This window comes from Prinia subflava, chromosome 3, assembly GCF_021018805.1.
Source record: "Prinia subflava isolate CZ2003 ecotype Zambia chromosome 3, Cam_Psub_1.2, whole genome shotgun sequence".
Classification (NCBI taxonomy): domain Eukaryota; kingdom Metazoa; phylum Chordata; class Aves; order Passeriformes; family Cisticolidae; genus Prinia; species Prinia subflava.
The window spans coordinates 18,295,151-18,321,938 of NC_086249.1; the positions used below are offsets into that span (position 1 = coordinate 18,295,151).

At 42.3% G+C, this 26,788-nt stretch overlaps 1 protein-coding gene across 22 annotated transcripts in view; it reads right to left on the bottom strand.

The window, feature by feature from the left end:
- The window catches only part of LOC134548908 (rap1 GTPase-activating protein 1-like), a 49,347-nt gene extending 26,295 nt beyond the window's left edge, over positions 1–23,052 (bottom strand). For 2 of the 22 annotated variants that reach the window (XR_010079956.1, XR_010079955.1), the window contains exons 1-9: positions 19,728–19,910; positions 14,791–14,884; positions 14,303–14,338; positions 9,233–9,280; positions 7,323–7,361; positions 7,014–7,205; positions 1,921–2,024; positions 408–486; positions 68–121 (exon numbers count right to left, since the gene is read on the bottom strand). Coding sequence is in view for 17 of the 22 variants with exons in the window: in XM_063394133.1 (XP_063250203.1) it covers positions 68–121; positions 408–486; positions 1,921–2,024; positions 7,014–7,205; positions 7,323–7,361; positions 9,233–9,280; positions 14,303–14,338; positions 14,791–14,884; positions 19,728–19,771 (690 nt within the window). In the remaining 5 variants the exon portion in view is untranslated. Of the gene's footprint in view, positions 1–67; positions 122–407; positions 487–1,920; positions 2,025–7,013; positions 7,206–7,322; positions 7,362–9,232; positions 9,281–14,302; positions 14,339–14,790; positions 14,885–19,727; positions 19,978–21,313; positions 21,380–22,886; positions 22,996–23,030 lie in introns of those variants that run through there. The other 20 variants (XR_010079959.1, XR_010079958.1, XR_010079954.1 and 17 more) reach the window with 16 other exon arrangements.
- Positions 23,053–26,788: the final 3,736 nt, after the last annotated feature.

Consider the following 26,788-nt stretch of genomic DNA (forward strand, 5'->3'; position numbering starts at 1 on the left):
ATCAACTGCATGCCATTGGCCAGATCTTGATAGAAAAGCGATATACAGACATATCAGAACACTGTACCTTGGGATAGAGGACAGGAAAGAAGCGTTCAACATTCACATCCTCACACAGTAGCTGTTGAGTGAGAAAGACAGGGAAACAGAAGTGTGATTATCATGTGCCCTGGCTTGCTGCAGGCATGAGAGTGTAGGCACTGGTTATAATTATCTGACAGGAGCCCCTTCAGGCAAAAATTCAGAGATAAAATTAGAAGAGAAAGAAGAGAAGGCAAATGGAAGGGTAAAAGGGAACTATATGACAGTTCTACTGGGGAATAGTAGAAAAAGAGGGAATGGGAGGACAGAGGTGAAAACAACTGAAGAATGAGGCCTTACGACAAACAGGCAAGCATGAATCTCACCTTTGCCATCTGAACAGCATTGGGAAACTCATTCAGACAGGAAATGGGAATTAGATCATGTTTGGTGCCAGTACGAGTCCTGACACAAAACAGAAAAGGCATTAGAGACATGGTTGAAGGGAGATACAAGCAACACTGGGTCTTTAAAGAAAGAGTAGTCATTTCTACAGAGTATTCTTAAAGCAGTTAATTCCAGAGGGTTAATTTTAACCGTGGTGCATAGAATCACTGGAAAAGCAAGGTATTTTCACTTCTTACTGACCATCACCTGTTGTGTGGTGAGCAGATGAAGACAAAACAGGAGCCCTTAGTGTCTTTGCTCCTTTGCACTCTTGACTGCCTTGAAGAAGTATTTTGCTTCCCCCCCACATAATTTTCTTTCACAGAAATCTATATGTCAAAATACAGTTCATGGACACAGAATAATAAGGGATTCCAATGATCAGTGAGGAGTTGAAGATTGTTAAAAGGTCTGTTAGAAACATCCTAGGAAAATAGATTTGTGCAAAGTAAGGGAGGCAGAAACTGGTGTAGCATTGCTCCAGAAAGCTGACAGAGGAAAGCTGCCTTTCTCTTTATATGTGTATTTAAGATATCTTTCTAAGGAAGAAGAAGAAATACTGGGCTGTCAAAAGCCTCTTCAAACCATTATAAACAAGCTATTGAGCAAAAAGTACTGCATATAATAAAATATCTTAATAGAGGAATGACTACCCTTTTGTTCTTCCCTGGTCTCTTCCACATGGGAAGATAAACATTCCTAGGCACAGCTCACAAACAGGCTTTCTCTTTATTTCCAGATTATTGCTGGCAGTCTGAGCACTCTCTGAAGACACTGGAGGAAACCCACCAGTGATTTTCTTGTAGCTAATTCCTATGTGACCACTTTTTCCCTCAGTCCCTGACAAATCCTTGTCAGCAGTAACTGTACATCACTTGGTTCCAGGAGCATTGCCTGCTGGGAGTGCCCCCAGCCCACAGTGCAGTAAAAAGCTTCTCTGCAGTGGCCTCTCACCTACAAAAAATCCTTCTCTGTTCTTCCTGTAGTTCATTCAGCAGCTCTCACTAGGTAATGTCTCTCTTCATAACCCTCTGTTAAGGGTTCTGGTTTCACTGCCCTGGGAATCTAGGCAATGTTCTAGATGACCTTCAAGGGAGCCTTAGTCTCAAGTATAAAGCCTAGGCTAGGCTGTCCTCCATTAGGGAACCCATACTCTCCTAGAGAGACTCACATGTCTCTAAGTAAACACAATAAACAGAAAAACTTTCTATCTGAGGGAACAACGGGTATTTTCCACACAGATGCACCTGTAAACATCACACCATCTTCTTTAAGGAAACTGCTGAGAGCAACCCAAGAGCAGAAGCCAAGAAAAAAACAGGCTAAAAGGTTTCTTTGCAGTTTCTTTTCTCTCCAGAAGAAATGTACGAAATTCAGCCCCACGTCTATGCAGAGGGAGTGCAAGGTAAGACACAGCACAGTAGCATGCACTTCAATAACAGGCACGGTTACCTCAGCAACAGGCGCAGATTCTCCTGTTTCTCAATCTGTTCATACTTCACAGAAAGTACTAGGTAGCCCAAGGACATGTCACTGGAGTAAAAGTTCTGGTGCTCCTGCAAACAGGAAACCAAAATGCATTATTCCAAACACACTTCCTGGAGAAGTTTACCAGGTCGTTTTTTTTGTATACAACCTGTCACTCAAGATTAGCTAATTTTTAATTTAACTAGGAGTAGCATGCTTCCAGATGTGTGTATGTCTTCCAGCCCACTTGATCATCAGTGCATAAGCATATCAAAGAGCATCCAGTCAGTTCAGTTGCTCCTCACCTCTCCAACATCAGAAGGGCTCCTGAGAAGGAATAGTATTAGAACATTCAGCAGTATGTTTTGAAGAAATTGAGTTTCTTGTAAATAAAATCGTATCTTTTATGGACTTTCTCTGAATCCATTCAGATTCTGCTTGACTAAGCAGTGTCTTCCAGACAGACATTCAACTGGATGTGTTTGTGGGAATTTTCTAACTAAAGAGCAATGGCAGGATTAGCGTGAACAGCTGAACTCCAGGAGTGCTCACACCTCAGGAAGGATACAGTCAGTAAGCAAAGAGGTTTTGCAGATGAAGACTGGTCTCAGCAGTGCCACTAACACTGCCTGAGCTTTAGTGGAGTGTGCCTGCAACAGTCATGCAAACAATGAAAGATACTGCCAACATTTTCACAGTCTCTGTACATAAGTGGCTGTAGCCCTACATTTCTCCTGGGTATACAGCCATGTTCCAGTGGCCTAGGTATAGCAATGTTTATTTTGTATATTGTTATATCATACATATTGCTGTATAATCTCTAACCTCAATAGGTTAAAGCCTTTTGACACAGGATGTGAATGGAAACCTCCAGCACAATGAAAATGCTATTTAGGTGAAATCGTGCAGAAATGCCATAATCACTCCCATCATCCTAGTGGAAAAGCATCCCCATGCACGACACAGAAGTGGGACAGCAAGCTGTACAGTCAAAACTTCCATGATTTGGAATATGTTCTGTGAAAGGAATACTCCAGGCACAATAAATTAGTGAAGAACTCAGTGGGAGCAAAGTGTTATTTGAGAAAAAATGGTTGCTAATCTGTCAGTTCCTTCCTCAGCCTTTTGCCTAGAATATATAGAATATATATATGCCTAGAAGGTCTGCTCTGGCTCTGATGGATTGCAGCCTCTCTCAAAACACTGGTAAGATTGTCTTTTGCTGTCTAAATCTTTTGTATTAGTCATAGCTCTGACTCACTGTCAGAAATAAAGATATATCAAGTGAAATACTCTGATGTCTATGTGGACACAGCCAACTTGAAGGTAACAGACATAAACCAATCCTGTCTTTGAAACAAAAAATAGGAATAAGTAAGACTACAATCACTACCCTAAACCAAAATGTGAAGATGTAGCTATCTAATTTGTTTTTAAATACTAAAGATATCATTGTCATCACCTCCTCTTTGAGACAGAAAACACCCAACACCCAGAAGTGCCCTGATACTGACTTATGGGCAAAAGGTTCCATTGCTGATCAAACAAAGCACTCTGAAAAACATAAGGTCTAAGAGCAACCAAGAGGCAGACAGAATAATATGGCCTCTAGCTGCAGTGTTCAAATCACAGAAGTCCAGTGTGATCTGTCACACTGGTCAGTGATAGGACATGGGAAAAGAAGCTGAAATCAAAGGAAGCCACAAGACAGTTTACTTCTCCTGACCATGACTTTCAGGATCCTAATGGATTTTTGGGATGTGAACAAGAATCAGGTGTGGTAAGTCACTGTGACCAAGGGCAGAAAGACAGAGCAGCTGAGGAAAAGACAGATTCAAGGAACAAAGCAAGACCTTGTTCTATGGTCAGCTGAAGTCTAGAATCAGAATTCTTAAACCAAAGAAGTCAAATGCCAGGCTGGATGCCCAAGACAGGCTGTTAAGGAAAAAGATGGCATAATGCCAACAAAAATGGGAACTAGAAGGCCAAGCAAAAGAAGAGGAGCCAAAGCCTGAGGTCAGCTGCAGCTAAAAGTAACACAGTTGCAGAGACCAGAAATTAAGATGCCTTTTAATGAGACCTCTAAGCCAGACCTCAGCAGATCCGATACAGGGGGATCTCAGTTGCTTTGGAGACTGGGCTATCAGCTCTGCAGCTGACACAGCTAGGCAGAGCTGCACAAATGGGTGCAATCCTCACAGGGGAATAGGCACCAGAATTAGTAGAGGTGTTAAAATGATTGAATTTTTGTCAAAGCCACTCTGGCTATGTAGCTTGATCCTGAATGTAAGCCTGGGGTTTAAACTGAAATCTGAGCAATTGTATGTACAAATAAACCTATAATTTACTGCTTATGATTTTCTTTGTAAAACACAAAAAAACATACATCAGACTCATACTCCTTCAACGGACAGCAGCCTTTATTGTCAGCTGTCCTGAAGTTAGAGATGAACCATCAAAAGGCTTTACAGTTGATACTGAAGATTGCACGTCAGTGATGACAAGATACCCTGGAGCTGAGACAACCTATGTATTAAGTACAATTTGTTCAGCCACAGAAGCAGTTTCTGTAACATTTAATATAGTCTGAAAGGCAGTTCTGGATTTCAAATAGATCTCTGTAAAAACAATTAAGTATCTTTCATGGGCCAAGGGAAAAGACTAACAGAACACACAAGGAATGCTGACAGTTTGCCTAAGAACTATATATAACTAAGAAGTTATAAAGCTACTAAGACATCTGCCATCTGCAGCAACTTTAACCAGCACAAAGAAAGGACAGCATAAAAGAGAAATACATGTTCACATATGAATGCATAGCAAGAAAGCTTCTCCCTCAGCACTGAGAGCTTCAAGTGCTTGGATCCTAAGTTTATTTGACTGGCAGTTACATGTATACCTTTATTAAATCTTTCCTAGCTTCAGGCTACTTCTCTTTATTACAGCCTTGAAAAACAACATAGACATTGAATAATTCCCACAGTATAAGATGTAAAGTTTTACAGCTTTCTTCCTAAAGGCTAAATAAATCTCACTGTGTCATCATCATATAAAATACAGATCATGAGGCAAGGAAAAGGAACGGAGCTGTGTCTTGAATGTCGTAACACTTTTTTTGGTGGTTGTTTTATAGGGTCTGCTGTAAAATGTTCTGTAAAAAGTATCAAAGAATTGTTCAAGTTTGAGCAATCTACATACACACATCCACAACACAGACATTCATTTCAGTTTGTAGAACCACACAATACTTTGACCTCCCATCTTGCTTAAAAGATATTCCCTAAACCACTGGCTATGCATCTCCCACCATGTGATGCTTTCAGACTCTTCTTCAACAAAGAACTGTTTGCCTTGTTTGCCATCACTCAAAGCCTGAAAGAGACCCTTCCTGACATTGCTGAAATAACCTTCCCATGTAACCAACAAGGAAAAGATCAACACAGACAGCACCAAAATCACTGGTATTACTAACCTTGTATTGAAGAAACACTCTTGTAGTGGAAAAGCTCTGAGCTCTCTCCTTAACTAAGCTTTTAAACCATGGGGAAAGCTTTCTAGCCAAGGGTAGAGTTTTCTGTGACAAGAGTCCTGCTTCCCTTGTTCTTTTCTGACAGTGGCTTGCTCAAAAACTTGCACGTTCAATTGAACACATTCATGTTCACTTGGACACACATTCATGTCAGTTAAGGCAAAGAATAAAGCACTGGACACCAGAAAAGGAAGAATACAGGAGGGATTTTTTCCGTAGTACTGAGGCACTGATGGTTGGGCACTTTGAAGATACAAAGCTCCACGACAGAGGAAGTCCTGGATCTCACTTGGAAGGAACAATGATGACATGACCTTGCTTGAGCAGGAGTATGGACAAGATGAGCCCCAGAGGTCCCTTCCAACCTCAACTGTTTTGTGATATCAGGTCAGCAGTGAATCCTACAACTGGACTGAAAAAATCATATCCAAATTTGCCTCTCATCCTATCTGGCTCTGGAAGCCTTCAAGTACAACCCTAAATTTACCATGACAGAAAAATAATTACAGTTGGCATACTGAAAGCTTCCAGAAGGTTACAGGATAAATGTCCATTAACAGATTGCACAGCAGATCTGTTAGTCTTGAGGGGAAGCCTCCAGGAAGACTTCTTTTTTTTTCCTAATTATTTATAAATCATATTAATATAATTTTCCAGTGTTGTGGAACAAGATTCACTACAGAAGATGATCACTCTGACAAGTCCAACTACTGCAGAACAGGTCCCCAGCACTGTGCAAAGCACCACCTACTCCTGGTTTTGAACTTATTCAACAGTCACTGAGGGAGATCACTGAATAAGATGCAGTGTGAGGATACTTGTCAGGCTTTCTTATCTCCTTATGCCAAGGACCAAATCTCTGAAAAGATCACAGGTTTTTCTCACTTGGTTCTTTTTGGCTAATATCATCCTGAGATTCAGCCTGAAAATCAGCCAATTCCCTAAACAGGCCCACCCAGGTGGAACTTTACAACTGGCCAGCAAACATGCACTTTATGAAGCCTAGCTCTGTTTCTCTATATGTCACACTGGAATTTTTAAATTCATGGGACATTTAGCACCAAACTTACTTAAATCAGCAACTATAAAACACATGGTCTGGTTTCATCATATACTTTCTGTAATCACCATAAACTGAAGAAAATGGACTGTTCTGCTTCCTACTGAGGAGTTTTCAGTGTCAGTGCTGCAGTCCCCTCTAAGAATAATCCCATTTCCACTTCCAATACTAGTGCACTTTATTGCACTATACCCAAGGTTGGTATCTGTATAGGAGCCTCAAAAGACCTTCTTAACTAAATAAAAGCATTTCCTGTGCAAATCTTTCTGTTAATGCACAGGATGATGCACATTTCACAAGGGGGCACGACCGATTTAAAACACTACAGACCATATCACAGTATGTACCTCATTTACCTCAGTTCAAGGCACCATAAGGAACTGAAATGCAGCAGCAGGGCAGACATTTTTAAGTTCACCAGATAAAGCCTGAGAAACATTTCAGCCTTGTGGCTGGGTGGGCAAAGAAGGCTCTGAAGGTCACCCTTACCTTCCCCAGAAAATGTTTGCGGTACAGCTTGGCTGTAGGGTCACTTTCCAGCTTCACTTTCCCACTCCAGGAAAAGGGTACATCAGACAGAGTTGGGCTCAAGCTGGAGAGGTTGTGGCTGGTCCCTTCAATCCAGTAGCCCCCAAACTGGGGTAGGATTATGAGAGGATATGGCCATCCTTTCTGTAATACCTATTCAGGAGGACAGAGAGCATTAAAGCTGACAGGTCTGTAAGCTGGAAGGCGAATAAGCTGAAAAACCAATGAAGTCCAAGGACAAACAGAGAGTAGAGAGCAGTAGTAGCTCACCTCATGGATGCTGGGATAAGGAATATACTCCTCTTCTGTCTGAAATCAGAACAGGCCATTAGCAAAAACATTACATCTTTTAAAGTATTATGCTTTCATGACTGTGCAAGTTGCATCCTCAGCTTCTATTCTGTCCTAGGTTATCCTCAGAATTTTACTTCAGGACTTAAGGTTAGACTCCATTTCCAAGGTCTCAGTATTATAATGAAGAATTTTGAGAACAATAAACTTAGGAGTCAGATTCTACCCACCCTCCTCCTCCAAACTACAGGGAATATAGGCATGTAAAATGAGGAAGTTGCTAAATTATAAGCAAACTTGATGTGGTTAGGGGTGGCAGCCTCTCTCCTTCCACACAGTGTTAGACAGCTGCTGTCCTGTTGGCAGGGATGACAGTAGGAATGGTAGAAAAGTGCTGTTATTTCCAGTGAGATTGAGGCTGTGTCATCTCCATGGCTGATCTGTGGTGTGCATCTGAGCAATGCTGAGGTGTGACTCAGAGAACAGAAGCAGTATCTGAGCCAATTTATGCCAGCTGGATGCCTCCTGCAATCACCACAAAGAGCACTGACTATCTCTGTCAGAGTAAAGCTATGTCAGTTCTTCATGTGGCTTTTTTAATAGGTCATCCCAAGATAAAAGTCAAGGTCAAGTTTGATTTTAAGGTTAGCAGGCCTGAACTGAGACTGAAGAAATGGAATTTAATCCTCAGCTTGAGGATTTAAAGATAGGAATCTGCCTTATTGCCTTAATGTTGGGCAAAATAAATCAACTTTCTAGTAGCATCTCTATGAATCATCAAGCAGACAACTGAAATAAATGCTATGTGGTTTCATAAATATTATTACAAATCTTAAATTGAATACATTTAAGAAATTACTTAGTCAAAACTAACACGTATAATAATAATAAACTCTTATTGGAGCCACTTAAATTAGAAAAGGAGTAATGTTAATTCTATTTCAGCTACATAGTTTCACCCTTTTGTGCAGCAACTAGAAAAGAAAAAAAAAGAGAGGAAGGAGAAGGAGAAGGAGAAGGAGAAGGAGAAGGAGAAGGAGAAGGAGAAGGAGAAGGAGAAGGAGAAGGAGAAGGAGAAGGAGAAGGAGAAGGAGAAGGAGAAGGAGAAGGAGAAGGAGAAGGAGAAGGAGAAGGAGAAGGAGAAGGAGAAGGAGAAGGAGAAGGAGAAGGAGAAGGAGAAGGAGAAGGAGAAGGAGAAGGAGAAGGAGAAGGAGAAGGAGAAGGAGAAGGAGAAGGAGAAGGAGAAGGAGAAGGAGAAGGAGAAGGAGAAGGAGAAGGAGAAGGAGAAGGAGAAGGAGAAGGAGAAGGAGAAGGAGAAGGAGAAGGAGAAGGAGAAGGAGAAGGAGAAGGAGAAGGAGAAGGAGAAGGAGAAGGAGAAGGAGAAGGAGAAGGAGAAGGAGAAGGAGAAGGAGAAGGAGAAGGAGAAGGAGAAGGAGAAGGAGAAGGAGAAGGAGAAGGAGAAGGAGAAGGAGAAGGAGAAGGAGAAGGAGAAGGAGAAGGAGAAGGAGAAGGAGAAGGAGAAGGAGAAGGAGAAGGAGAAGGAGAAGGAGAAGGAGAAGGAGAAGGAGAAGGAGAAGGAGAAGGAAAGGAAAGGAAAGGAAAGGAAAGGAAAGGAAAGGAAAGGAAAGGAAAGGAAAGGAAAGGAAAGGAAAGGAAAGGAAAGGAAAGGAAAGGAAAGGAAAGGAAAGGAAAGGAAAGGAAAGGAAAGGAAAGGAAAGGAAAGGAAAGGAAAGGAAAGGAAAGGAAAGGAAAGGAAAGGAAAGCGTATAAGTGTTCTTGGGATGTTTGCAGACTCCCTGTTCGTTCTAGTACGAAAGTACACTGCAAGCCAGGTCAGTAATTATCTGCCATTCTCAGCAATTTAGGAGGCGATAACAACTGGGCCTGACCTTGAGAGGAGCTGGAAGGGAACATCTTTGTTCATCCAGACGACTCCCCTGGAAACATAAAGTCACAGACAGTGAATCCTGTATTTTAGCATGTCTGTTTCACTTACCGCTGTGTCCTTCTCTACATCCTCAATATGCATATTTTGTCCCTCTATAAAAGCTTCCATTTTAAGCAACTTGGAAGATTGGAATAAAAAGGAAAAACTAAGCTAGAACTTGGCCATTCCCCTAATCTGCCATTAAAACTGAAAAGCTACGGCCAAGGTTACACCTCTTAAAAAACAGACAACTGGCAGATATTAAAAACAATCTCCCAAACTGATTCTCTTATTTGATTCTCTAATGTCTTCTAGTTATCTTCCTTCCTATGCTAAGCAATAAAAAAAGACTATGAAGTGGGCTGGAATAACAGAGCAAAAGGCTGGCTGTCTAGTTTCTTCCTGAATCAGGAGCTGGCATCCAGACCTGAATCTCCTCCTTCAGTCTATTCCATCCTCTGCCTTCTCACCATGGCAAAGAAGCTCATTTCCACCACATCTCTGCAGCAGAAGCACACAAGAACAGGACAATTTTAGCGAGGAGAGCCCAAACACAGACTGAGCAGAGACCCAGACCAGAAGATATGAGGGTCAGCAGGCCATAGTCCAAGCAGGCATCACAGACAGAGGAGCAAGGAGCAGAATCTGCATCATCAGATAGGAAGGCGAGGACCAGGATTTAAAATGTAGGCTTCTCTTACATGCAGTACATGAGTATTCAACTACTGTCACCTAAATGTTGTAACTGTCATAGTGGAACATGATGCTGAGACTACATTTTTATATACCATCAGTGACTGCTTAATGACACAGCTAATCAGGGATTCCAGATACGATAAGCAGCTCTTGACTTTGTTGTGAAAGTAAGCAGGACTGGATTTATAACAGCCATGCCTATGCACATATTCTACAGTGGAACTAGCTTGTCAACTAGATTCTGGTAGAAATAGATAAATCCCAGAGGTGCTCTACAGTGAAGACTTAGGAGGCTCAGGAACAAAAGTTTTGGGACAACGCTCCAGCTGTACAGGGTGAAAAAAACTGCTAGCATAGTACCACTAACACTGAGCAACAGCAACCTTACTACTGAGGATTCATAATAATCAGGATGCTCTTTGCAGGCACAACAAAAGAAGAGAAAAAGAAAGAAAGAAAAAAACCCCAGCACATCTACTTCACATAAAATCAAGGTTTTAGGAAAATGAAAATGTGTATTAAAAGAACCTAGGAAGGAGCCATAAAAAAACCTAAACCTTCATAAAATCATGAGGAGCCAGACCTTGAGTACACAAAAAATGTTTAATGCCTTTAAAAAATTCTTAGAAACACCAGAAATAAACCAGTATGGCCACACTCCAGAGAGTAAGGGGACTAGTAGTAGATGCATGAGGTTATTCTTCAGAAGTCTGAGGTTGAGTTCAACCAGATAAAGTAGCAGTAACCACAAATTTTGATTGGTTAAATATAGAAACACAGTACAGCAAGCGAAGAACAACAAGTAGATAACAAAAGACCAAATTATTTTCCTTAGCTCTGCTATAAGAAAGAAGCTTCACATGTTATCTACAGGGTGACATTAGATCAAACTATAAAAGCTGAACTTCAAGACAGTTACACACCCTCCCTCAAAAAATTGTTTTCCTTTTGTATTTTCAACAATGGCGACTAAATAAACACCAGCCTAGAAATATTCTTCATAGGAAAGCTTTAGAATATACGTTTTGAATTGTGATGTCTGTACACAGCATTGACAAAATGAACAATCAATTACCAGGACGTGATGAGTTGTGAAATGAAGATGGAACACAGGTTGACAGAGGTAGTTAGCAACCATTTTGCATTTAGGGAAGTTGTAATGGTGAAAAAGTTGGGTTCATGGAATGTAAGTGCTAAAAAGTGTTTTGTTGATGTGGTTTCGAGTTTCAGCTGTCAACCTACTGAGTTGAGGTTCACAAGGAAGACCAGGTTCTGAAACAGGGATTTGGAAAAGAGACAGAAAGTCCCATGCACTATCAAAATAGGACTGAGGCAGAACGGACACATAAGTACAAAGCAGCCACAGCCTTCCACAACAAACTCTGGGAAGTACTGGGACAGAAATGGAGATTGGGAAACTGCGATCTTCTAATATTTCTCTCTCCTTCCTTGGCATTTTGGCAGATCTGATAAATGCAAGAATTTTCCAGTTTCAAAGGAGGTCCTGGTAGGAGACCAGTATCTCAGCGAGGCCTGGGGGAAAACTTTCCCGGCTGCTGTAAAGGAGCTCTGCATCAGAGCCTCTACAACCTCTCCTCTAGAGTGAAGCTTAAGATAAGAATAATGCAATCCTGGGCTGTACAGTCCAAAGTTTTATTTTAAAGGGTAACCAGGACTACAGAAAACTTACAGCATAAGCTGTGGAAGCATCAAAGCATGGACAGAACAACTGCTTGATGATCACTGTCATTACCCAAAAGGGAGAGGAATAAACTGCAGCAGTCTCAGCCACCCCTTGAGACATCCTTCTGGTTTGATCTGGTTTGGCTTGCAGCACTGCCAGTTTCCCTAGGTAGCTTACTGGAGACAGCATCATTCTAGGAATCTCATATTCCCAAGGTCTTGTACAGGGGAAGCACCTGGCCTGAGCAGGATGAAAGAATGAATGACACATAAAAAGGTGTCCAGACCCAGAGTCAGGGTCCAGCATGGCCTAACAATGCTATGATAATACACATATTTTACAGGGAAAGAGCAGTGCCTGGAGGGGACTTGTTCAAAACAGACAACTTGGATACAAAAAGGGATACAGGAAAAAAACCCATGAAAGCAGTTGTGAGAAAGCAAGACTGAAGAATATATAGAAACTGTAGGAATGCAGAACAGAGGGAGTGAACAAAAGCAGTCAAGTGAAAAGGGACTGGCTATGCAAACATACGAAGACCTGAAACATCTGAGCTTATTGGATGAAATAAAACTTCCCTGTTTTTCAATTGCCTGCGCTGCAAAGCAATCTAGGAACAAGATATCACTAAGTGTCCTTAACAGAGTATATATACTGTGACTTCACTAGATCTGTAAGAACAGAACAAGGTGGCCAGTAGCTCATTTATTTCCAAGAAATGATTAATAAAATTGAAGAGGAAAAAAAAAGAAAAAAGAGAAAGAAAAAAAAGGTAAGCTTCTTTCCCAGATCTTGGGATTAGTTTCAGTGTAAAAAGAGAGTACAACTTTATCTCACAGAATGTGAAAGGCTATCCTAATTTTCAGTCCAACAATTATATTCCAATCCAATTGTTAAAGTACTCAAAAATCAGTTCTATCCTAAGGCTTTTTTGTTGTTATTTTACAGAAGAAATGTTCAAGTCTCCTGCTTTGGTTTTCACTCTCTTTGGTAGCTAATGAAAATCCCAGATTTCATTTTCAAGGATGTTCAACAAATCTAAAGGATAGTCACAGTTCAATGGAAGAAAAGGAAAAGCAAAAACAAACATAAAAGAATAAAGAATTAGTAAAAATCTAGACAAAGATAGTAAAAAGAATTAGAATTTTTTTTCTTTTGGAAAACACTCAACTTTCAAAAAATCTGTTAAACGGCAGTTATTGATTCTCCTAGTGCATGTCAGATGACAAAACAAGCTTAACTAGAAAAAAAAAATGCTATGAAGTCTTAATAATAGGCAGCTAAGAAAACATCATAGATGCAAAATAAGGCACTCTGCATGTCTTGGAAACTCCCACCAGCTCCCTGTTATCCCTCTAACCAAAGAGATGCAAATCCAGCCAGACTTTCCATATGGTAAACTGGGAGCTGAGAAACACTGACAATCTTCAGCACCAGTCTTCCACTGAGGGACACCTGGTAGTGTCTCTTCCTTATGCATATTTCAAAAGGCCTGGGAAGGACTGTCACAGCCCCTGAGCATGTGCTTGATCTGAAGCAGCACTGCATGCTCAAGTTCACTTTCCTGCACAGAAGTAAATGAGCTAGGCACACTTACAGAGCTTGCTGCTCTAAAGCACTGAGAACACATCCCAAACATAGTTTGGGTGTCAGGACAGTGGCTAGAATGTCTGTGTCTGTTTGTACATGAATACATGGCAGATACACCTTCAGCCCCTCCCTTCCACACTCCTCCTCTCTAGTCTGCTAAGAAGTACTTCAGCCTCATAACTCTAAACTCAGCAGTTTGCTGCTACCTTCATCCTCTTCACCTTTGTAGTCTCATTGAAGTCTGGCATTTTCCTCATATTCATAATTTGATCATCCAAATTCCAGAAAATAAGTTAATTGGTTTTGGTAAGTTTAATTCCTGCACATAATAAAAGGCAGGAGTTATGTGCCATGCTATGTGTTATGTTAGGTCAAGGTTAACCACAGCACTTTAGAGAAGGTGCATCACTCAGGGAAAATATTGGTAACCTGCAAGGATGCTCTGAGAACACATAATCTGAAAATATAATCTAACTTCATTGTTAGACATTTAACACATATACTACTACTTCATTATCTGATATGGTAAAAGGGGAAAAAACCCAACTGTGCCCTATTTTAAGTTTATAACATGCAGCTAAATGCATGTATTTCTGTGTAAGAATTAAGCCAGAGTCCTTCTTTCTCACCCGAGTTAAAGACAGGACCTACAGTAGTTATTTATTAAACTGTCTGACCTTGCTAAATGCAGTTAGGTTAACATCCCATTAATCACCTGTCATTACACCTGCTACCCAGCAGAACAGAGTCTCCTGAAGAAGATGCCGGAGATAACTTATTGCAACTTTGACTTTCTCTCAGAATCACACTTCTGCGAAGAACAGACAGAATTGTAATAACCTGTTTCTATTGCTTCCATCATGCTGACTGGGAAAATGAACACAGAAAAATGCTTGTAAAATCCCACTGAAGAGTAAGAGATTGAGCCTACAAGACCTAAAAGTTCTGCAAGCTCACATTAAAGGATATTGTGAGTGAAGCAATGGACAAGTAGTAGCTGATTATTTGTTTACTACAAAAAATTAAGAGATCCCAAAGTATGACAGATTTCCCTCTCCTTACCTGCATTTTTTCAATCATCTCAAACAAGTCCACAGTCTGTGAAAAGGAAAGATAACAGAGAAAAATAATTTGACATTTGCAGAAGCTAACATTATTTTCTGTGGTAACCCAGATACTGATGGAGCCAACAGCTCCTTCCATATTTTGGCAAAGAAACTACTTGCTTGCTGAAGACATGATGGAATTGCTCCTCCTTAATTGGTGGCATGGACAAAACAGCTGGCCAAATTGTCTTCTGCTTGTGTTGCAAAAGCTTGACCTGAAACCTGGTCAATCAACTATCAGGAATTTCTCTCTTTCAGTGGGTCAGATTGACTTGAGATAGTATGGCATAAGAACTGGTCAAATTAGCAAGTTTAGGAGTCTCACAGAAGGAGGCAACTACAGCTGTAAGACACACATGAACACAAGCCTGATTTCAGTCAATTCTTCTGCACACATAACTCAAAGCATACACCAACCCTGAGCCAAGCATGGACTGCTTTTACCTTGTTGGGGATAGCAGGAGTGAGGACACATGGAAAGCCTTCAGTGGGAGAGTCTATAACATCACTAAAATCCTGCACTGCCTCCTCAGACCTCCTGCAAAAGACAGGCAGAAGAGAAAAACAAAAGGAAGAAAAAGTTAACTCTTAAGAGAATTCAAGATGTCAGTGCTTGCCTGCAGTGTCTCCTTTGTCTTCTGCTTACTACTCCTCTCCCCAGGCCATTTCTTGCCTATAAGGAAGCTGTCATTCCCTGTGAGAATTCCTGAGGTGGCTGAACTTACCACTTCCACTTGCAAACATGAAGCAAGAATTTTCTGGCTTCTGACTGCTCTGACTCTGCTCACATGCAATATTTTCCTCACAACTGTCATGGAAGTGCTGAATGATTTTTCTTTGCCAAATTCCTCTTCCATCATGGATTTGGAGCAGAATTAAGACACGTCTCACAAGTAGCTTTGTAATCAGATCCCAAAACAGAACAGTATTTAAAAGGATGAAAGCACTGCTGAACCATCACTGAAATCAGCACCAAAAGGACAGCCCCAGCTGCCACAGCCTGGGTATTAATCTCAAAGACAGGAGCATAACAGAGATGGCACAAGAACAGAACTGGTAACACCCCGCAGAGATGCAGGCACAGTTTTATGTTACCACTGCTGGTACAGCCAGCATGGAGATTAGGTGAGCTTTTGTCTGCACATCTGCTATGGAAAATATATTATTACTATAGTCCCTGCTGGAGCAACAATGTGTACAAACAGCGGCAGGACTTTATTTGATTTCATAGAAGAGAAAATAAAAAGCAACACAAGCACTACACTGTAGTTCAGAAGACATATTTAGCATTGCCCATGGCTGCACCTCTCCTACTGTTACTTTACAAACATTCCACATCTCTCACAGTTTTTACTAGTATTCACAAAGGGGGTTAAGTCATGGTGAAGGTCACATACGTGGAGTTGGGAACTAAGTGCAGATTTACAGGAGACAGGACTCGTCCCCTTTGTAATGAAACCATGGATATGATTGTTAGGTGGTCATAGAATCACAGAAGGGTTTGGGCTGGAAGCGACTTTAAAGATCATCCAGTCTCAACCCCTCTGCCAGATGTCACCTACTACATCAGATTGCTGAGGGCCCCATCCAACCTGGCCTTGAAGACTTCCAGGGATGGTCCACCCACAGGTTCTCTGGGCAACCTGTTCCAGTCCCTCACTATCCTCTGAGTAAAGAATTTCTTCCTAACATGTGATATAAATCTCTTTTCTTTTAGTTTAAAACCATTCCCCATGGTCCTGTCACCACTTACCCTGTAAAAAGTCACCCTCCTTTTTTAATAAGCCCCTTTTAAGTACTAGAAGGCTTCAATGAGGTCTCTCCTGGTCATTTTTTTCTCCATGCTGAACAACCCCAGCTCTGTCAGCCTGTTTTTGTAGGAGAGGAGCTCCAGCCCTCGGAACATCTTTGTGGCCTCCTCTAGACCTAGTCCAGCAGGTTCACATCTCTCTTGTGCTGGGGACCCCAGAGCTGGATGCAGTATTCCACAGGCGGTCTCACAAGAGCAGAGTAGAGAGGGAAAATCACATCTCTCAGCCTGCTGGCCACCCCTCTTGTGATGCAGCCCAGGGTATGTTTGGCTTTCCAGGCTTTAAGAGCACACTGCAGGCTCATGTCCAGCTTTTCCTCTACTAGAACCCCCAAGTCCTTCTCTACAGGGCTGCTCTCAATGAGCTCATCTCCCAGTTTGTGTCCATGTCTGGCATTGCCCCAAACCAGGTGCAGCACATTGCATCTGGACTTGTTGAACTTCACCAGGTTCTCAAAGGCCCATCACTCATCAAGCCTGTCCAGGTCTCTCTGGATGGCCCCTTCTTCTGTTGTGTCAACTCCACCCCTCAGCTCTGCGTCATCGGCAAACCTGCTGAGGGTCCACTCAGTGCCACTGTCTATGTCATTGATAAAAATATGAAAGATCACCAGTCCCAAGACAGAGCCTGAGAGACACCACTTCTCACTGGCCATACAACCATCATACAGTGCATGTAATAATCTTAAAAGGCAACCAAGAATTTCTGTCCTGTAGTATTGGATGCATGACTGCTGCTGCTTCCATGCTAAGAGACTGGTCACGCAGAGCCTTGCTTTGAAAGCAGTGGCTACATTCCCTCTTGCACGGAGGTACAACATACTTCTGTAATCTTGAAACTACTCTGTCACAAGCTCCAAGAACCACAATGCTCACCAGTTCTCTGACAATTCACAATTCATTTCAGTGGCCCAGTGGCATCATGTAACTTGCATATGGGCTCATCTACACAAAGTAACACAATGCTTCCCTCCCACAATTTTCTCCTGAAATTCAAATGAGAGAGATCTGTACAATGCATCTAGAAATTAATGCCATAAAATATCTGGGAGGGAAGATGTAGGAGTTAGTCTTGACAACCTCAAATAAATATTGAAATAGTTTGATGGCAAATGTATTTTAAATTAATACTAATACTATACTAATACATGCTTTATTTATCATCTTATTCATTTACTTGAAGAATGTTTGAGATGAGCAAAATTTATGTCCAAGGCAATGCATTAAACATTTTCACTGTCTCTTAAAAATCTGAAGTTTCTGTCCTGTGAGCCCTGAAAAGGCAAGTGCTTAATTTGACAAATTCCCATTTTCAGAAGGAAGTGTAACAATAGAACCTTTTGTGCAACTGGATGTCCTGGGGCCTTGTTGCATGCTAGTGTTTTCTTTGGCATGTCACTGAGGTGACTGCTGAATCATTCAGAGGAGTTAAATACACACCTGCATCACGGAAATCTGGCAGCTCCTACATGAGGCCAGTGTGGCCAGTCCTGCCCCTGTCCTTTCACCATAAATTCATCTCAATACTTTGGACTACTAGAAAACTTTGGGCAGAAACTGTTCTTTACTGTTGAATTCTAGTACAGTTCTATTGTCCAAATCAGTCCAGTGGATGCCAAAATCATCAGTCTTACTGTACATTTAGAGATGTTCACAATTCTGTAATTATCCCAAATTGGGAATACACCATGGGCCTTTGAAAATCCAAGAGAATGCCTTAGATTTTATGTTATCTTTTATAAAATACTACAAAAAATTGGGGCTATTATGATTATTGCTTTAAAGTCCACATTCAATTTCCAGAACTTTGAACTTCTGGAATGAAAAGCACTAGACTGTATTATAAAAAAAGAACATACTTCTTTTCAAATTGGACCTTCTAACTCTTTGACCACAGAAAAGAAGAGCATCATCCTTCTGAAAAAGGAAAGCAATTCTGCAGATTGGGAGAGGAATATTTATGTGCAAATGTATACTTGCTGAAGCTTTACTCTTAGGAAATGGCAATACAGGGAAGCATAGGGTCTGGAAAATCTGAAGGCTAAATTGGGATTTTGCGAGTAACAGTAACCAGTGCCTTAATTTCAAGCAGGCAGTCAAACTAAATGTAGGTACTGCTGATCCACTGATAAATTCACCTCTCAATTCTGAAATGGAACAAGAACCTTTGAAGATGTCTAAGCCACTACAACTCTGCTCATGCCTTGTATTCCTGTCTTGCAGCATCCCCTGCTATTTCAGTCCAGGGATCTCTCTACACAGCTTTGAAAATCACTGCTGTCTGCTGTAGCTGAGCCAGTTCAACAACCAAGTCAATGCAAGTATTTGTGAAAAACACAAATTGGACAGAATTTCATACACCCTTTCATAAATATTCCTGAGCAAATGGGGATTTGGTGCACTCTAAAAGGCAAGCACCCCAAATCCTCAGATAACTGTTTTCCTGAAAGTTCACAGGGAAGCAGGTGTATAGCTGTTGTAAATACTTCTGCTGATCTGGAAGCCCTCCAACAAGAGAAACACCACAGCATGATTTGCAGCTATCTATGGAACAGCAGCCCACATTAACTGGTGTCCCAGCCTGATAAGAGTTTCTTACAGGGAAACACTAATATGTTTTTTAAATCCCTCACTAGAAGGGACGGGCAATTCAGAAGAATTGAAGGTAATGTGAGACAAGAAGAGGCCTGAAATGCTCATAAGGAAAATTCTGGGCAACCACTTCTCTTGAGGAACAGCTTCTGCTGTTTCACTCCCTTGTTTCTTCCTTAGAGAGATGCATTTGCTTTACTAAATACAATTGTTAGCTGCTCGGTGGAGACAGCTGAAAACATGACACGAATAGCCCTACTCTCAGAACACCTGTACAGTTTTGAAATTTGCTTACACATGGATTCCTAGAGCTCAAGAGAAGGAATTACTGAAGCAGAACTCGGAAAAGGAAGCAAACCACTACAGATGAGAGGCGGTTTGCTCTCAGCTGGTGACAAACTTTCAGCCCACAGACTCCGACTTCCAGTAAGGAACCTCTCTGTCACCCGCATTCCGCTCTGGCTGCTGGGCAGCTCCCGTGGCGGCCACCGCTCCCACGCGTGGGCAGCCCGTGCTCAGGACTTCCCGCACCCACAAAGAGCAGGCAGCGTGGGCAGGGCGCCGGGAGGGCCCGGAGAGCCCCGCCCGCTCCTTGCGGGGCAGGAGAAAGGAGAACTCCAGGGGGAAATTAACCTTGCCATCCAACCCGCGCTCCCACCTCCTGAGAAGTCCCAATAGGAGAGGTCCCCCACTCCCAGGAGGGCAGGAGAAAGAGCCGAGCCTCCCTCTTTCCCACAGGGAGAGGGGCACCCGCTGCCGCCCACGGCCCGCCCGCCCCGGCCGGAGCGAGGGCCGGGCCCACGGCCAGAGCCGGACCTGCCGGGCTGGGCTCGGCCGTGGCCTTCCCCCTGCCCGCTTCTCCGCCCTCCCAGCCAACCCGCGAGGCTCTTCCTGCTGCTCCAGCCCTGCCATCCCCGGGCTGCCCGGGAAAGGCAGGGCCCCAGGCCCCGCGGCCGCCGGTGCCGGTGCCGGTACCTACCCTCCGCTGGCTCCGGCAGGGAAGCCGTGCTCCCGGGAAAACATGCTGGACTGCTCCGCTGAGTCAGCTCCCGGCTTCCCTCCTCGGGAGCCTGCTCTTCCCCGGCCTCGCCATGAAGAAGGGCACGGGCTCCCTCCCGGCCCCCTGCGAAGCCGCGGCTCCCGCCCCCACCCCTCCTCTTCCTCTCGGGCCGGGATTCACCGGATAGGCAGGGAAGGGACCCGCACGGCCGGGACCGGGCCCGGAGCGGGCAGCGGCCCCGGAGAGGACGGAGGGGAGGGGGAGGAGGGATGGAGGACGAGGAGACAAGGGGGGATGGGGTGATGACTTGTGCCCCTCCTCCGCTGTGGCAGAGCGGTTCCCCCTGGAGCCCCCCGTTGTGGGAGCCCGTGGATGGAGCACAGCGGGCAGGAGCAGCGCTGGGACAGCCGAGCCGGGGACGCTGCTCTCGGGTTGTCCGTGAGGGTAGCACAAGCACAGCGTTAGACAGGGACGGCAGAGGGGTTTCACTTATTCAACTCTGCTGTAGAACAAGAGCACATCTCCGGGCTCTCAGTATCCAGGGAGGAAAATGAGCATCAAAGCAGTTCTCCACAGATCGCCGTTCTTTTAAACAGAAGGCTAGGAAGATACTAAATCCACTAAATGCAAATCCTTGTCATTTGGATCTGACATCAAGTACTGCAGAGATTTGGCTCTACGCCCCTTATGAAATAGCTCATTGATGCAATAGGTAAACTAGGGAAGCTCAAATTTTCAGGGGTCACAAACGCCTTAACCACATATATTTCCATTCACTCATCAACAGATTGTCATCCCTGATAAAAAAACTGAGCATGAGAGCATGGTCTGCTATAGCAAAAACACGCATATACCTGTGTTTAAATGAGAACATAGAGTTCTTCTGGACATATATTTTTTCCCGTGCCTCTCAGTTTCATTCCACAGGATGATGTCATGTTTTCTCTTTACATCAAGACCTATAAAAGCAGCAGCTACAGCTTTACACCAAATGTCAACCTCACACTGGGTTTGTTCTAACTAATGAGGGGTCATAAGGAAACACAGAACAAGAGATGGAATTTGCCAGAGAGCTAGGAAAAGATGAAGAGGAAGAGTGCAAACAATATGCAGACAGACCAGACAGAAGATATGAGCTAGCAGATAGAGACAGGGGAAAAAGAAAAATGCAGAGAGCAAGGAGTTATATCAAAGTTTTGGGGGGTGAATGCAGCATTTTCATCCTAATGCTTCCTATAAATTCTGCTCTTGAAAGACCTGGATAGAAATTATTATGGGGACTTCAAGGGTCTGTAGGTGGGCAAAGAGACTGTAAGGAGTAAGGAATCAAGATAGTTATAACTTTGAATGGACAAAGAAAGGGTTCACTTGCTATTTTTAGTAACTTGCACGGAGCCCAGGTGACTCGATTTCCTCTTGTCTACCTCTTGTAATTCCCCGGAAGATCTGATGCTGTAGCATGGGCCAATTCATACATCCTCACTCCAACTCAAATGCCTCCCAAATGGGCCCAGGGCACTGAATAGAGCAGCTGCTCTCTGCACAAGCAGGTCTTACTCATTCACCTGAATGTCTGAGCAGAGATGTGACTGGACCAAGGCAAAGAGCCAAGCTTGCCATTTCTGCTGCATCTAGGAAGGAGGAAGAGACAATGTTTTTTGCTGTTAGAGAGAGCTGCCAGCAGTAACTACTGCCCTCCCCCATCTCAGGGTCATTATCAGCAGCGCTATCAAGCCTGGCCATGGTGAAAGCAAAGCATACAGAGAGGCTCAGGTCTTTCTGCCATTCTTGTTCTTCGTCAGCTTGCCACTACAGGCAAGAGCCAACTTTGTTCACACAAAACCACACTGAGCTCAGCTTCCATTTAACTGTCTCACAGCTTTACCTAACCTTCTGTGCAACTCCAGTTGTGTACAAAGCCCTCAACATGCATAAGCAAAACAGCAAACAATTATTAAATACCCTAATTACTGTTCTAATTAGCCTCCTTTAGCAATAGCAATATGAATAAATCACATGTAAGCAAATCACAGGACCGTTTTCTGTTCCTCAACTTACAATCAAGCGAACTATTTTTACTATTTACCCTGCTGATGTGAAAATATTACCTATCATAAGCCCTCAGTTGTAGTAAGTAGATTCAGCTCCTATTGATATTTGCATTCTTATATGACTAATTCAGTGTGCTTACAGTCTCAGATTTTAATCCCTATATGTGTCCATACTTGCATGGATCATTATGCATTTTATAGTTATTGCGTGGTTTAGGGATTGGCATGTAAGTTTTGTTCTTTCCAGTATCCTTGTAGGTACATTAATATATGTATTACAGTAATTGGTGTCTATGCCTTTTGCTGTGTATTTTCCCAGTTTTTGTTAGATTTTTTCCATGTGTTTAATTTCATTAGCATTTTATCTTGCTCACATAGGAAAAGTCTGTATTAGCTGTAACACAGAAACTGGTCCCTGCAATTCTGTTAATTGAGTCATTGTAAGAACATCAGCAGCTCCACGGAAGCTGCGCAGTAACACATAAACACAGCAGTATATCCTTCAAGGGTAAACTCTTCGGGGCAAAACCTGTATTTTTTTTAAGTTTTACTTCAGCATTACACAGACTCATAGCTGCATTCACAGACAGAAACACACGTTTTCACATCAGCTGTTTCCACAGATCTATGCACACAGCTTCTAAATATAGCACTGGGTGTGCACAGACAGCACCTCCCGCAGCGCACTTGGACTCCTCATTTTATGTGCAGGACTGACATAATCAGGGTGGGATTCCTTTGAGTCTGGGCAGACCCTCTCTCATGCCCCTCCATCCCTGTAGTTTGTTCCGTTTCCTACATAGACATCCGCTCTCCCCACCTCCACTCTCCCTTTCTCTCTCTGCAACTGCTTCTCTACACAATGCAGAACAGCACAATGTCTTTTAAAAAGCACACACACTTTCCCTGATGAGGCTGAAACTGCCCCAAACTCTATCCATTACACAACGCCACGCAAGCAGAAGAGAAGATCTGGATCAACCCTCCCCCACCTATCTTTGCTCTCATTCCTTCTAGATGCAAAATATTTTTAATTGGCATTGCGAGCAAGACGAGAATAAAAGCAGCTAAGCTGTTCATCCCCTACCTGAGCAAGGATCTCTCATCCCCAGCTGGTGAGCAGATGGAGACAGGGAACCCAGCTGCTCTCCTTTCCTTGCACTATCAATTATTCACGTAGGTTGCAGTGTCCTCCCTCTCCCTCCCTCCCCTTCTCTTCCGCTGCCCCCACCTGCAGCTGAATGGAGATCGAGCAGGTCGGTGCTGTCACACTTGAAACTGGAGATCATTGTCGATTGAACAGCCAGCCTGTGGAGCAGCTGTGCTCTTAAGCAGAGAAGATTTGCCCTGGCAGAAGGGGACAGACTGGCAGCTCCAGAGGTGGAAGACAGGCAGCTCTGTACATCCACATCCTGCTCCCTGCGCTTCTAATCCCAGACCTGCAGGGATGACCTTTAAAAATGAAGGAGGGTTTTGGGGGGTTGGTTTTTGTTGTCGTTGGTTTTGTTTTTTTTAACCACAGAAAAGCACATTTTTCTAGTCCTCCCAAGTATAATGACAGTTACTTGGTGACAGTGAACTGAGTTATGTGAATTCATGTGTATAGATCAGAGTAGGAAGGGAAAGTAGAAGACTGGGAAAATCTGAAACATGATTATGTAGTACTGATTTAGTCCCATAGCAAAGGCATTGGAGGAAGATAATTTAAGGGGACAGGATGACATGGTACTTTCTGCAAATGCTTTTGGTAATCATGAGTCATGAGACTGACCTGTGGGTTGGAAAGATTCTTCAGTCACAATTTTTGTGGATAATTAAAGGATTCTTACATGGTACCAGTCTTAGGCAAAGGTAAAATGAGTACTGGCAGACCTAGGTTAAGGCGTTTAAAGCATTTTGCCTTTGTAGAGGGCTGCTCTCCACAGCTGGGTGAGTGTTCTAGATCTGCCTCAGTAAAATTAGGTTGAAATCCCAGGGCAAATTAGTTGCTTCATTTTGCACTGGAGTAACTCACCCTGAATCATCCCAGTCCCATCAGTTTGCTGGGGACCCTCCTGATGTGTCATCTCAAACATCACAGTAATTTCTTCTGTTAATTCTTCCCATGACCATAGCTGTGGCACAGTCACCACAGAGACAAATAAAAAACCCCACCATACTAGAGTGCTCAAACAGTAGGTCATCATGGCTTTTCTGCTCTATTTAACTTTTGACATCTTTTGAAAAAAAAATCTGCAAGAATTTTATCAGAAGTAGTGAAGAGTTTCCTGAAATTACATTAAAAATAAAATGCCTAATAGAAAATGCTGGTATTGAAATTACAATTATGAGTAAAACTCCTGAAAACCAGCAACTCCTTTTAAGAGGGCACTGTGATTGTTTTTAATTATCTTCTTGTTTTCAAAACTTTACAGAAATGCTTTGTCAAGCATTTCTACACGATTCTGCAGGCTGGAAATGTTTTATTTTAAATAAAGAAAAAGTCATCACCTTTTTGTTTTCATGTGAGCATTGGAACCACCAAGTTATATAGATGGAACAACAATAAATTTCTCAAAGATTTTGTGCAGTTGTTCCAGGTCCAAGCACTCTAATTGTGTCTGCTGGAGCACTTACAAGATCCTTCTCTTGTGCTGGATCTTTGATGAGTTTCACTTTAAAACCTTTCCCTCCTTTGGATCTTTTTTCCTTGTTGATCATTTAAATTAAATTTAAAGAAACCTTTTCTCTAAGATAACAGAAAATAAGTCTCTTTGAGATAATTATCAAAGGGATAATTATCAAGTTATCAGAAGATAATTTTAAGAAAATTATCAAATCAACAAATTATCTTTGGGACCTTGATACCCTAATTTTGGTAGAAGATAACTATTCCAGAGGTTACAAAGGGATAATGGCATACAGGCACAGACATACTGTCTAAAGTAAGTTTTATTTCCAGAAAAGTAGACTAAGAACAAGACACGGTAAAATTAATAAAAGTAAGAAAATCAGCATGGTAAATATTGGAAAAGCAGTCATTTTTGGCTTTTCAGCAAGCAGGAAACATCAATACCTGGGCATCCACCTACAGATGTAGGAGTATAGATTTATGAATTTTTTTCAGAATATTAAACTCATATTGCATTAACTGTATGACTATTTTGGTATCTTACAATTTAGTATTATTTATATTATATACTACATATACAATTTCTATACTGTATACAATTTAGTGTTATATACTAAAAATCAGTATTATTCATAACCTGATCAATACAATTATAACGTCCTGCCATTTATACAAGTCTTTAAGTCATCCTTAGACTATAAACTGACTGGGTGTTCCCATATGTCTGTAAAGTGTGTAGAAGAAATTGTTCCCATATAAATATGAGCACTTCCCATTTCCTTGCCACCTTTATTTGAATATCTCACAATGCATTGCTGATACTGGTTCCCTTTATTACCACTGCTCCACATAAGGATAACCTGGCACAGAGATACTAACCCTCACTATCACCCAGGGCCAGAAAAAGGAAACAGAGCTCTGAGTCCATCAGCACAGTTGGATAAAGAGCTTGAGATGCCTCCATACCATGGTGACAGGGGACAGTCCCGCTCGGATCAGCCAGTGGGTCCAGGTGACATCCTGAATGCCAGTGCTGGTGCAGTGAAGCGGACTGGAACAAGTGGCCAGTGATGGAAAAGGGAGATGGCAGGACTCCTTTGCAAGCAACTGTAGTTTAAACTGGCTCATGACAGTGCAGCATCAATCTCTCAGCAGGGCCCTTAGATAACGCAGTTTACTTTAAAGCTTTGAACTAAGTTGCCTGCTAGTAAAACAATTATATAAGAAATATTTATCTGTCTGTCAGTACTATATGAATTGGGGAACTGGGGAGATTTTGACAGTATAACTTTGGAAATTTTCAATAGGGAAAATTCATTAGGAAGGAAATTATGGGATTGCTTGCTAATTTCAGAGATGACTGGCATGGCCATGATTCAAAAAAGATTAAGCAGCTCCTCCACGGAAGTGACATCTAGGTTCATCACTATAGGCGCAGCAAAAGGACAGGTGACAACATGCAGGTTGCACCAAGGAAAATTTCAGCTATATTCAAGGAAAAATTTGTTCTTCCTATGAGGGTGATTCAGTACTGAGAAGTGCCAAGAGAGATTGAGTAATATCATTGTTGGAGATCTTCAGATGACGTATATACAAGGCCCTTCTAGCTATGAAGTTGACCATTTAGTGTACAGTAGTTGACCTAAATGAGACCTTTTCATACTAATTCATTCTATGGTTTTTTCACTACATGTTAGAAAATCCATGGCATGAAATGTTCAAAAGCTCAAAGTTCATCATTTCAGCATGACATAGAAGAACTTCAAGTTCTGCAGTGTATCGGATCATAACCAAGTCAAAATTCTTCCCTGATGGTTTCCACCCAGAAATCAGGTTCTCTAATCACTCAGCAGGTAAAGATTTTCTTGGCATATGTGAAAGTACTTGGAAAATCAGAGTTTGTATCATCCAGCAAGTCTTGCCCTGGATATATATCTCAGGGGCTCAACAAGAGGATAACTCAGGGAGATGGAAAACACAAGATGTGAAAACAGCTGTAGCAGAGGAAGGCCCTCTGATTAAAGACCATATTTTGCAAACAGTTCTCATTATCTATATAATAATCATGCTTAAGAGAAAGGACTGTTTCTAGGCTTTACTGCACCATTAACTTCATAATGGGCTTTAACTAATGATTTTAACAAAGGAAAACACTACAGTCTCAGTAAGCATAGTCCTTCAAAAGCAGTAATATACAAATCTACTCTGCCTCCGTGAATTACATGAGAAATCAAGGCGGAGAAGTGAAAGGATTGCCAGGGTCATGTTAAAACAGATGGATGGACAGTAGAGAGGCAAGTCATTAGACTGAGGAAAGGCTGAAAAACACAAGGGTGAAGATATGGACCTTGCCTAGGTGGATCAACAAGTTTAACAAA